We start from the raw sequence: 13,025 nt of genomic DNA, 5'->3' as shown, positions 1-13,025 counted from the left end.
GCTGTATTGCCATGTTCCAGAAGCATTCTCTCCTGACATTTCACCTGCCTCTATGGCAAGTATCCTCAGAGATTGAGGAGTCTGTTGGAAACTAAACAAGTGGGGTTTATGTATCTGTGGAATGCCCAAGGTGGGAGGAAGAATTTTTGTCTGTTCGAGGCAGGTGTGAATGTTGCAACTGGCCACCTTGATTAGCATTGAATGGCCTTGTAGTTTCAAGGTCTGGCTGCTTCCTGACAAGGAGAATCCTTTGTTGGGAGGTGATTGTCTAAACCCCACTTTCCAACAGACCTCACAAACCTCTGAGGATGCCTGCCATAGTTGCAGGTGAAATGTCAGGCGATAATGCTTCTGAAACATGGCCATACAGTCTGGAAAACTCACATCAACGCAATATAAACACAAATAAACAAAATATAAGAACAATATGAAAATAAATGTCTGGTTGAGGCAGGTATGAATTTTGCAATTGGCCACATTGATTGACATTTCATGTAGCTTCAAAGCCTTACTGATTGCTGCCAGGGGGATCCTTTGCCTGCCATAGATGCAGGCGGAATGTCAGGAGGGAATGATTTAGAACATGTCCATATCTCTATGTTGCTCGTGGCCTCCTGCTCCTCCCCCTCCTCTGCAGGAGGAGAGTGACATGCGGACCAGTTCCGGGTCTCCCTCGTGTAGCAGCCGGAAGTGATGTCAAGTCATGCCATAACAACAACAGCCGCGCGGTCTTTGACAATGTCAGTGAGGAGGGACTCGAAGCTGCTGGCCTAAAGAGGTAAGGAGGAGGCGGAGGCCTGGGTCTGGGCTGGAAAGGAAAGGAGACCAGTCCTTCCTAACATTACAGGTCCTTACAATCACAAACTCAGCATTTTGGAAAGTTTGAGTGCATCTATACTTTAGAACTATTTTAGCTTGACAGCAGGGTTCTACTCTGACAATTTAATGCAGGCATGGGCAAACTTGGGCCCTCCAGGTGTCTTGGACTTCAACTCCCATAATTCCTAACAGTCTCAGGCCCCTTCCTTTTCGCCCTCAGCTGCTTGACGCGCCTTCATCTTGACGCACTTCACCCTTTCATCTTCCATTCGTGTCTCTTCAAATTCCACAGCACTGTTGGTCACAGCTGACCTCCAGTCAGAGTGCTCCAGGGCCAGGCCTTCCCAGATCTCTGTGTCTTTGCCACAGTTTTTAAGCTTAGCTTTAAGGATGTTAGCATGATTGCTGGGTCTGGAAGCCCTGAGCATTACGCACATTCCACAATGGCAGTTGTGAATAAGGGAAGGGAAGAGCGGCACACTGAGGGAGGGAATATACAGTTGCATTTGGTGGAAGGATAGAAAGGAGGGGAGTGTTAGGATAAGTTTTAGGGTAAGAGTTAGAGGTTAGGCTTAGGGTTACGCTTAAGGTCAGGTTTAGGGTTTCGGGATGGAGCCCCCAGTGGCACAGTGAGTTAAACTGCTGAGCTGCTAAACCTGTTGACTGAAAGGTTGCAGGTTCGAATCCAGGGAGCGGCATGAGCTTCCGCTGTTAGCCCCAGCTTCTACCAACCTAGCAGTTCGAAAACATGCAAATGTGAGTAGATCAATACTCACAATACTCCGGTGGAAAGGTAACGGCGCTCCATGCAGTCATGCTGGCCACATGACCTTGGAGGTGTTTACGGACAACACCGGCTCTTCGACTTAAAAATTGAGATGAGCACCACACCCCAGAGTCTGACACCACTGGCTTTAATGGCAGGGGAAAACCCTTAGGGTTTGGGTTAGGATTAGGGTTAAGGGTTGGGGTTAGGGTAAGGTTTAAGGTAAGTATTCAGGTAAGGGTTAGGGTTTTAGCATTGAAGAACTCTTACATTCCTTCTATAATATCTGTGTTGCACAAACAGCGCTCCTGAGGGAGTGAACAGTGCAATGCTCAGAGCTTCCAGACCCAGCTTTCATACTATTACCACTTTAAGCCCATCTTTAAATCTTTTTTTCCTGTCCACCAACCTTCCGTTTTCCATTCTTCAGTTGGGAGTAGAGTAACTGCTTTGGGAGATGGTGGTCCAGCATTTGGACAACATGGCTAGCCCAGCGGAGTTGATGGCGCAGGAGCATCACTTCAATGCTTGTGGTCTTTGCTTCTTTCAGCACGCTGATATTTGTCCGCCTGTCTTCCCAAGAGATTTACAGGATTTTTTGGAGGCAACACTGATGGAATCATTCCAGGAGTTGAGTGAGATGTCTGTAGACAGTCCATGTTTCGCAGGCGTATGACAGGGTTAGGAGGACAATGGCTTTATAAACAGTATTTTGATCTCCCTATGAATGTCTCGATCCTCAAACACTCTCTGCTTTGTTAGGAAGACTGCTGCACTCGCAGAGCTCAGACAGTGTTGTATTTCAGTGTCAATGTTTATTTTTGTGAAGAGGTTGCTGCAAGATTGGCAGAAATGGTCTTCATTTTCTAACGTTACACCATTAAGCTGTATTTCTGGCTACAATAATATGGCTGTTGTCGTTTTATAAGATCCTTAGCCTTCTCTGCCAAAAAGAGCTGTGCACCACTAAACTACAACTCTCTCAGGATGCCATATCATTGAACTACAGTAGTTAAAGTTGTCTCAGACTGCATTGATTCAGTGACAATTCACTCAGAGTGGCATCACTAGGGTTTGCATTAGTGCTTTATAATTTTTTTAATTATAAATTTTCTTTTACACTGATTTATATGTTAAATATGTTAAATATTTTTAACCAATAGTTCATTGTATATTTTAATATATTGCTCTTCCTTACAAAGGAGCTATACTATACAGTAGGCCCTGCCTGTTTGCGGATTTTACTTCTATGGTTTTGATTATTTGCTGATTCAGTTCATATGTTCTCTGTAGGAATCTCTAGGTCCTCCAGCACAACTATATGGCCAATTTCTGGTGGAAGTTAAGTATAGAGTTGTGCTGCAGGACTTTGAGATTCCTAGAGAGCAAGTTTTTCTAGGCATTTATAGATCCTCCAGAATTATCCAATTGAAAATGGACCATACAGTCATGCTGGAGAACCTAGAGATTCTGAGAGAGATTTTCTCTCAGTTAAAACTGGGTTTTTATTCCTGTTTTTTTCACTTTGTGAGAGGTCTTGCACTCTTAATCCAGTGAATGTGTTACTCAAATGACCTTGCTTGTTCAGGATGATGAACCGTTCTTCTTTTACGTCATAAAGAGTGTTTAGCATGATGTTACAACCTACTAATGTGTTGTTGCGTTTGTTTGCAGATTGTTGTAAAACTTGGCCATTCAAGATTTTAAAAAGAATCCATCTGGCTGGAAGACAAAATTATAAGAAAACTATTTAAATAACTTCAGACTGACAAAATGGAATCGTCAACAAATCTAGATGTTGACACCCAGTTGCTTGTGGAGGACTGTGCTGGCAACTATAGCTTGTCTCATATGCCAGACATCAAAGTGGAGCATCAGCTTGATTCTGGCGTTGAGGAAGGACCAGCTCAGAGTGTTGCCATGGGAATGAAGTTCATTTTGCCCAACAGGTTTGATATGAATGTATGTTCTCGGTTTGTCAAGTCCTTGAATGAAGAAGACAGCAAAAATATTCAGGATCAAGTGAACTCTGACCTTGAGGTGGCATCTGTATTATTTAAAGGTCAGAATTTAAAAGTGGTATTTTCTAAAGTTTCTGGTTGTCATTGCAAATGAATGCATAGAATTCCATTAAATGCTAGTATGACCATATATTGGTTCTTTCTTTATCTTGGCAGAGCCAATGTCTTTTAGCTGTCTTGTTTACTGAGAAAAATAAGGTCTTTCATTGCACTGGACCTTCTGGTGTTTTTGTATGTAAAGTGGCAAGGAGATATTTTTGCATATGGAAGTACTATGTCTACAGCCAATTTACTGTTGTCCAACGTAATCAGAGTAAAAGACTGTACTAAATGTTTGCACCGAAATAGCTGGCATAATTATTTAATGAGCCAGCTAGAAGGAACCTAGTAGATCCTGCATCATGTTTATTGTAACTTGGGTCAGTCAGTCAAACACAATAAGGAAAGCAGGGAAAAATTTGCACCCTCGGTTCATATTTTCTTATACAGGCAGTCCCCAAGTTATAAACTATAGATTTCTGTAATTTGTTCTTAAGTTTAATTTGTATGTAAGCCAGAACAGGTACATTTTTAAGTGTAACTCCAGCCAATATTAGCTTTGGATAGCATAGGAAAGGGTTAATACCCCTGTGGAGTTTATTTTGCTGTGTCCCCCACCCCCCACCTCAAAAGGTTTTACCTCACTTTCTACTCCTGTGATAACTGGATTTTGAAAATCTTGGGTTGTTGTGGAAACAAGAATTGGTGATAAAACTTCAGTGGAGACACATTTTCCACATCATAACTCTTAGGCCACTTCCACACCGCTGAATTCAATCCCACATTTTCTGCTTTGAAATAGAATATATGGCAGCGTGGATTTAGATAATCCAGTTCAAAGCAGATATTGTAAGATTTTCTGCCTTAATATTCTGGGTTAAATGGCTATGTGGAAGGGCCCTTGCAGGAGTGAATTTCCCTTCCTAGGGGTAGATGTCTCTCCCTGTTGGTTTCACCTCCGTTCTATGTGTCATATGCAAGTTGGATGTTTGTAACTCGGAGACTGCCTGTAGTTGTAGTAATTATTTGGAAGTAATTCCTCATGCAACAAACAAATCTACTTAAAATCTATTTAGAATCAGACTCAAGAGGTAGAGACAGCAAAGACATTCCACTGGTATTCTGGCTGTACAGGGATTTTAGGGCCTGGAACTATATGCAAGTGAAAACCACTTGTCTATTACGCTCATCTGCACCACCATATAATGCAAGTCCAAACTGTATTATATGGCAGTGTAGATGGGGCATTGGATATCTCACAACAATAAAATTTTAAGAATATGACTACCAATGTCTCCATGAATTACAATGGCATCAGGTTCAGACAGGATTCTAACTATTATATGATTTAAATCTTAATTATTTCCCAAGGTCATTATAAATAACGAGGTATACTTTCATGCTCATCCTAACTATATCTTGAGTCTGCGGTTCTTGATATACAGAGAAACTCTAGGATATGCCCAAACTTGATTCCGATGATTATATTTGTTGAAAATCATAACTGCTTATTACAGAACATGGGAAACTGTGGCTCTCCTAAACAGCCTGATCATTGCTGGGATATGGCAGTAGTTTTGCAATATCTAAAGAGCTAAAATGGTTTAATGGAATTTATGTATAGCTCTGAATAAAGCCTGGGGAAGCTGCTCATCGTTTGGATTACAACTCCTAGAATCCTTGTGCAAATACAGGCTGTAGAGAAAAAATGAATTCCCCCAAGGTTGGCTGTGACTCATGTTGTCAATTGTTCAACTGTTTCTTGAAAGGAGTTTCAAGTCACATCCTAGAAGCGTAGTTTCCTCCAAGAATCCAAATGAGGCAAGTGCCTCTCTCTTTGTTTTGTGCTTATCTGGATTTCATTAGTTTTGTCTGATTTTTAGCCACATCCAGTTTTCACTATCAAACATGCTCCCCAAAACAACTTTAAGCAGCACTATTCCTTAAAATAGAATTTGAAATGTCATTCTTAAAATATGAATTTTCACCTGTCCTTATTCAGGAACCTTTTGATCTTATTTTCCTGTTAGCTGAGTGCAATATCCATACTTCACCTTCTCCTGGGATTCAAGTAAGGCATGTCTATACCCCATCAACAACTAAGCATTTTTCACCAATAAAACAGTCAACCACTTTAACTAACAAGCACAGAGGAAATGAAGTTTCTACAACACCTTTACTTGTCAACTGTGAGTATTAGTACAATTGTGCATTTAAGTTTTTGTTTTGAAAACATTGGGATATTTCAAGAGACTCATTTTTGTGTTTCCTTTAAACAAGTTTATCAGTCAATATTTCATAGAATCATAGAGCTGGAAGAGACCTCATGGGCCATCCAGTCCAACCCCCTACTAAGAAGCATGAAAATTGCATTCAAAGCATCCCTGACAGATGGCCATCCAGCCTCTGTTTAAAAGCTTCCAAAGAAGGAGCCTCCACCCCATTCTGGGGTAGGGTGTTCCACTGCTGAACAGCTCTCACAGTCAGGAAGTTCTTCCTAACTTCCTAATATTTCTGCTATTTATTAATTTAAGTCAAAATAGTTACCTTAAAATGAAGTTATTTAGCTTTTAATAGTTGAGAAACAAAGCTTATTAAAATTGTATATAAGCTAGGTATATTAGTTTGCAGTCAGTCTTCAGTTTATGGCTAGATTGCATCATAGGAAATGATACAATATTCTCTTGTTGTCTCTGCAGCTCTATCTGTTCATCAGCTGGCAGCTCAGGGAGAAATGCTATATCTAGCCACACGCATAGAGCAAGGTGAGAATTTATTCTGGTAGTTTTTGGCAGCAATGACAATCTGCCAGGTTACAGTTCCTTTTACATAGATAATTTATGTTTGTTCTTCATTTCATAGATCCCTTTTCTCTTTTACTCATGAAAATGCCTCCCAGAGGATTTGGCTTAGCAGATCATAATGTCAACAAGCTTTATGGGCTTGTTGACATTATGTTTCAATACAACAGAAGCAAAAATGTAAACATAGCAGAAGCTTAATATACTTTGGTTTTTTTGTGTATCTGTTTGTTTTCTTAAATAGAAAGTGTCATCAATCATACTGATGAAGAAGGTTTTACTCCTTTGATGTGGGCAGCAGCTCATGGACAGATAGCAGTGGTAGAATTTTTACTGCAAAATGTAAGTGGAAACCTGGTTCACTTCATACATTTCTGGTAGTACAGTGTACAAATGCAGTGCTCATAATCCAGAACAATTACTGAAGATGTGTATTAGTCTTTGAAATATTGAAGCTTATATAAAACAGAGACAAAATAAGTGGGGCTTCCATGGCTTGGGACCATATTATGTGAAGGGCCTCTTTCTATGGGTTCCTGCCCAGGGTCTGGGATCATCATATGAGGCAAGCTTGACCCCTGAATGAATGGATTCAATTTATAGGAAAGGAGATTCTGGCAAAACCTTATGAGAAACATCTTGATAGTAGGAACTGTTGGCCAATGGAAGAGACTGCCTCAGAAGGTACTAGAGTCTCCTTTATAAAAAAATTTAAATTTAGGTTGAATGACCATCTCTCAACGATACTTTAGCTATGGTTTTCTGCATTGACAGGGAGTCGGATCAAGTGATCCTTGGGATCTGTGTGATTTTAATGTTTATATTGATATGTTTTTAATTCCATGTTTTAATGCTAAATGATGTCATGTTTAATTATTTAATTGATAATTGTATGTTATTATCGTTATGTTAGAATTCTGTATGTGAGGCATTAACTTTGCCATAATTATGTTGAAAACTGCTTTGAGTCCTCCGCTGCAGGGAGAAAACAGTGTGCAATAAATAAATAAATAATCTCTTTGAATTTTGTAAACCGATAGTTCTGTTGTCTGAAGTGGTTTATATCTCTAAACCATTGACAGTGTTTAGTTGAACTATTGTGTTTGATTAATACATCAACAGGTCATGTATCACCACTTTTTTCAACTAGGGTGCAGATCCACAGATTCTGGGGAAAGGGCGGGAGAGCGCATTATCATTGGCTTGTAGTAAAGGATACACAGATATTGTCAAGATGCTGCTCGACTGTGGAGTTGATGTAAATGAATATGATTGGGTAAGTCTATTGCTGAGATAGCTTTTGTCTTGGCTGCATCCCCTCATTACTGCCAGCTACACTAAATGAACTGTAAAAAGGGAAGTTAATGAGGCAAGCAAGAATGAAAATGCTACAAAAATGGTACAGGACTCCTGCACAACTTTCACATTTTGTACCAGGGGTAAAGGACAGGTATTGGCATGATTGTAAACAAAGAGGTGTGTTTAATCACACAATATGGCTAGATTGCATCAGAGTACAGGCGTACCAGAGAATGATTGAAGGAGAAATTAATAGAATGTTAAATTGTCAAATATTAATACCCAATAGAAATGTAATGAATTACATGTAAGGATACCAGGAGTGTACAATGTGCAAAAGGAAAACGTGGTTGACCAATTAATAGTGTGTGCGCAAATTATTTTAGTGCGGGGTTGGAAAAATAAAACCAAGTGGACTGACAAATTGGTATAATTATATAGCAAATATGTTAAATGTGGAAATAACAAATTGTAAATTGAACAATATAGACAAAATAGAAAATGTTATAATAATTATGAACATGTAGGATCAGTTAGGCATTATTTACAGAATGCATTAAGATGTGGAGAGGAAAAATTGAGTTTAAGACTGATATTTCAAATGTAATTTCTGTAGTTTATTGTATAAATTGTATGTCCAGGGGGGAGGGTGGTAAAAAAAATAAAATATAATATATTTAAAAGAAATGAAAAGGAAATTAATACCCATGTACATGCTATAGATTCAATTGCTCAATTCTCCCCCTAGACATAAATATCAAATTACAGAAGATACAATAACATTGTAATAACAGTTTGTGCATTGGACAACAAGTCTAGAGACCAGGGTTTGAATTCCCACTTGGTCATGGAAATCCACTGAGTAACAATGGGCAAGCCACTCTCTTGTATTCGAAGGAAGGCAAAGGGCAACCCCCCCCCCCCCCCCTTGAACAAATCTTGTCAAGAAAATCCTGTGATAGATTCACTTTAGGGTTGCCATAACACAGAAGCAACTTGAAAGTCACAGCAACAGTGAATAGATACCTATTTGGTTATTTTTGCATTTCTGAAGTAGAGGTGAACATGTTGTTGCAACCAGACTGGAAAAGAGAATTTAAGAAATATCTGACTTGGTAAAAGTCTTCATTCTTATGTAAAGAATTGGTGATTTAGTCAGCACCAGATTCTACCAATAAGCCCCATTTATATTCAGAGGTGATGTTAGAAAGGAGAAAAGAATCTAGACATATATTATAGGCCATTTAAACCATTCTGTCACATTCACATGTGACCAGAAATCAGAATGGAACTGTTTGAGGTAGATGTCATCCATACTGTATGTTGATGGTATGTGCATTGAAAGCTAATAGTGTGCATGGGGATCCCAGCATATTTTTGCTGTGCTAGCACATTTTACTGATTCCCACTAAGCAAATATTCCATGCTTTTATCAAGTTTCATACCAGAGAACCTACCTCTTGCGTCTTTTAATCTTTTCTCCATTTTTGTTGTCTTGTGCAAGATGAAACAGGAAGGAAGCCACTACCGCTTTCATGTTTCCCTAGCAAACAAGGTTTTTTGCTTTTTTTTGGTTAGGAGGGGAAGGCATTGGTGGTTGAAAAAAAAAAACACTTGCTTTTGCAAGAGAATATTGTTTCCTCTGAAGCTGAAACCACCAAAAAAAACAACTCTTTCATTTTCCTCCTCCATAACTCTCCTTAGAAGAAAAGAGGGATAGTTTCTTCCCTTATTGGGCTTTGGCAGACAAGAATACAGTATAGGTTTGCACTCTGTTCTGTAAACATCCCACTAGACTGATAGGATTAGTTATGACCACATACATGTTTTTGGTTGATAAACCAAGGTAAAACTTGACTACTCACCCACCCCAGTGTGCATACAGTACATCTAATAAACACTACACATTAATTCTGAGATTTTAAATTTTCTTGATTTTTTTTTTTTACAGAATGGTGGCACACCTTTGCTTTATGCAGTACATGGAAACCATGTGAAGTGTGTCAAAATACTTTTAGGTGAGTAGGTAATAGTAGTAATAACTAAAAAATGGAGAATCTTAATAAATCAATGTTTAAAATTCTGTATTATTTTAACTAGAACATGGTGCTGATCCAACCATAGAGACAGATTCTGGATATAATTCTATGGATCTGGCCGTAGCCCTTGGACATCGTAGTGGTGAGTATTTGGACATTTTAGAAGTTTTCAATTAATATATCTGTATGTCTGAGAGTCAGCATGGTGTAGTGGTTTAAGCATTTGACTAAGATGCCAAAGAAGGGCTTCATTCTCTATTCAGCCATAGAAATCTATTGAATGACCTCAGACAAATGGTATTTTCTTAAGACAAATGATACTCCAAGTTGAAAATGAATGAAGCAACACAAACAAATCAATAGTTGCTGTCTAATTTTTGTTCAGAATATGTATGAGAATGCCATAGGTTTTGACTGATCAGAAATACATCTGTTTAGATGCACGTTCTGCTGAAACTGGTATGAGTCAACAAGCTTTACTGTTGCTTTTAGACAGGCTTTCTTTGCCACCATTTACAGTAGTGAACTTAGAAAAGTGGTATGAATTGTTCCCTTAAAGGTTGTAGGAGGTACTCGATGTTTGGGTACCAAAAAATTCTAGATCTTCATCTTTATATTTTACCGAGCTCTGCTATAATCTAAAGATATCCTCCATTTTGGTTGTTCCTATATAGCCTTCAACAATACATTGTTCCTATATACATTACTAAAGCAAACTCACCATTTAAGAGCATGGAATAACCAGCCATTTAAACACTAATTGTGTTTTTTTTTCCCCCTTCATTTCAGTTCAACAGGTTATTGAATCACATTTATTAACACTACTTCAAAACATCAAAGAATAATGTCATACCTATTGGTTAAGGCTACATATATGAAGACCCGGAGATTTTGTTTTAGCACTTGTCAACATCATAAAGACTTTATTTTTCAATTTGTCCTTTAGTCATTGATGGATAGATTCTTACCAAAAGACTGCATACCATATTTATGAGTAATGTTGCAACTGAAGAAAATGCTGCCTTGAAGTGTGGTGGTTTCTTCATCTGCCACAATTCCTTAGGTTGGATGTCCTTGCATGGCAGGGGGTCGGAGTGGAAGGGCCTTGTGATCTCGCCCAATGTTCTGATTCAAAGTTGGCAACTTAAACTTGACATTTTTGCACTTTCTTATTGCACTCATAAGAGCAGTTAACAGTGCTGAAGCTGTGCTGTAGACTGTGGTCCACTTGTGGCTCAATGAAAGCATTTCCTCGACAGTTATCCAGCGTGACCAACTATCAAAAATGACTTGGTCAAGACTACTGAGTAAAAAACACCCACCTATTTGGCCAAGAAAAGTTTGAAATATCAAACACTTTACAGTCCATTAAGGTTGGGTTTAATCTGCCATTCAAATCCAGGGAGAGAGCGGATGGGCTCCCTCTGTCAGCTCCAGCTCCCCATATGGAGACATGAGAGAAGCCTCCCACAAGGATGGTAAAACATCAAAACATCTGGGCATCCCCTGAGCAATGTCCTTGCAGACAACTAATTCTCTCACACCAGAAGCAACTTGCAGTTTCTCCAGTCTTTCCTGACACGCAAAAAAATCTGCCACTGTTATGTTGGTAATATTTTAAGAGTGTTCCATTTCAAACATTTGACTGACATTATTAGTCATCTGTAAAGCCAGATCAACACTACTTGTAAAAAATGTCATATTCTACATAATTGTTCAAAAAGGAATGATGGAAGACTTCAGTATACAGAATACCATACTTCACTCCAACTAATGCATTGTGTACTTTTCTACATTTTTCTAGTAGGCTGTAAGTTAACCTTAAGAATTAAAAGCATACAAGCCAATGCTTGGACTACTGTATTTATTGAAATATATTGGGCTGGTGAGAGAAGGCCTCGTCATCTTATTTGTGCTTTAATACAAAAAATGTGTGTAAGACTGAAATAGCCAACCAGTTCTTAAGTAAATCAATCAATCCACAAACATTACTGGAGGTTAGAAGAGGGGAGAGATTTCTGCCCATTTCTTAGCGGTCGACTGCATTTCTTCATTGCATACAAATGGAACCAGCTGTACTCTGACCTCCTGGTGCTGATGGATATTAGGAATTGGTAGTTTTAAAAAGATTCCAGTGTCTCATTCTGCATTGGAGGCACAGCCTTAAAGTTACCAGATACACAGAAATTGATTGCCCTAACATCTAGTTTATTTGGATCTAGCAATCATTTTGTCATCGCCTTTCTTGTTTTCATTGCTTTTAATTTTTTCACAAGCATTTCTGGAAGTTTGAAATTCAAAGGCTTTGACAATATTAAGCAATATCTGCAGGGTCACAAGTTTCCCTGCCTTGGCTTCAATGAAATTAAGATATAAAGAATATGCTTGAATAAGACAATTTGAATGCAGTGTGGTCAGAAGTTAAAGTCTAACATTCTAACCGTGTTTACTTGGAAATAAAGTCATTTAAAACAAATACTGACTTTTGAGGACAACTATTTCTGAATCGTAAAACAGCAGTTTCTTGATTCTGAGATGGGAAGACTGATCTGCTTAATATTTATAACATTTAACGAATTACATAAAAATATTATTCAGTGAAAAACAAACACCTAAGGGAGGAGGTAAGCATGTTTATTGCAGGTTTAGAAGCATCTTTCCAGAATGTATTGTTCTAGTCACTGAAGGCTTTTCTCTATCCAGTTAACATGACCCATGGAAAAATGAATATGTGTACACCCGTTCTACAAACCTTACTTGCCAAAAATGATATTTAAGTTCTCCATAGCTTTTAAAGGTGAACATTCAAGTGTACCTCTCAATGAATTACATATCAGATGTACTATACACTAGGATATCTGAAATACAACAGATTCCCCCAACATGAAACACTGTGCTTTGATTTGGTAAACCTGACTTAAATTGAATTTACATTTTTTTTAATATGTAGAGATGTGATTTTCATGTATAGTGCAAATACAATGTTCTAATCATCTGCCGTTTTCAAATTGGTTTCAATTTGAAGGGAATACATTAGCAAGCACACACATTCGTGTTAATAACACATGTAATGTATGCTTGTAAATACTTTTTCTACTTTTACATTTGTAAACACTGGCAGACAAAATAGATTTATCAGACCTTGACCCCGTACAATTATACAGGCAGTCCCCGAGTTACAAACATCAAACTTACAAATGACTCATAGTTAAGAATGGGAGTGTGACAACAGGAAGTGAAA

The 13,025-nt window shown here is 38.4% G+C and overlaps 1 protein-coding gene across 1 annotated transcript; it reads left to right on the top strand.

The window, feature by feature from the left end:
* The first annotated feature begins 665 nt into the window (after positions 1-665).
* On the top strand, positions 666-11,631 carry ANKRA2 (ankyrin repeat family A member 2). The gene is made up of 9 exons (XM_060761677.2): positions 666-778; positions 3,260-3,647; positions 5,676-5,834; positions 6,345-6,410; positions 6,691-6,788; positions 7,597-7,722; positions 9,697-9,763; positions 9,846-9,926; positions 10,574-11,631. The coding sequence occupies exons 2-9, from the start codon at positions 3,359-3,361 to the stop codon at positions 10,627-10,629; spliced, it is 942 nt and encodes a 313-aa protein (XP_060617660.1). The 5' UTR covers positions 666-778; positions 3,260-3,358; the 3' UTR covers positions 10,630-11,631.
* The last annotated feature ends 1,394 nt before the right edge of the window (positions 11,632-13,025 follow it).

This window comes from Anolis sagrei, chromosome 2 (genome assembly GCF_037176765.1).
Source record: "Anolis sagrei isolate rAnoSag1 chromosome 2, rAnoSag1.mat, whole genome shotgun sequence".
In the NCBI taxonomy this organism is placed as follows: Eukaryota; Metazoa; Chordata; class Lepidosauria; order Squamata; family Dactyloidae; genus Anolis; species Anolis sagrei.
Note: the sequence above shows the minus strand (reverse complement) of the source record. Positions and strands in the feature narration are given on the sequence as shown.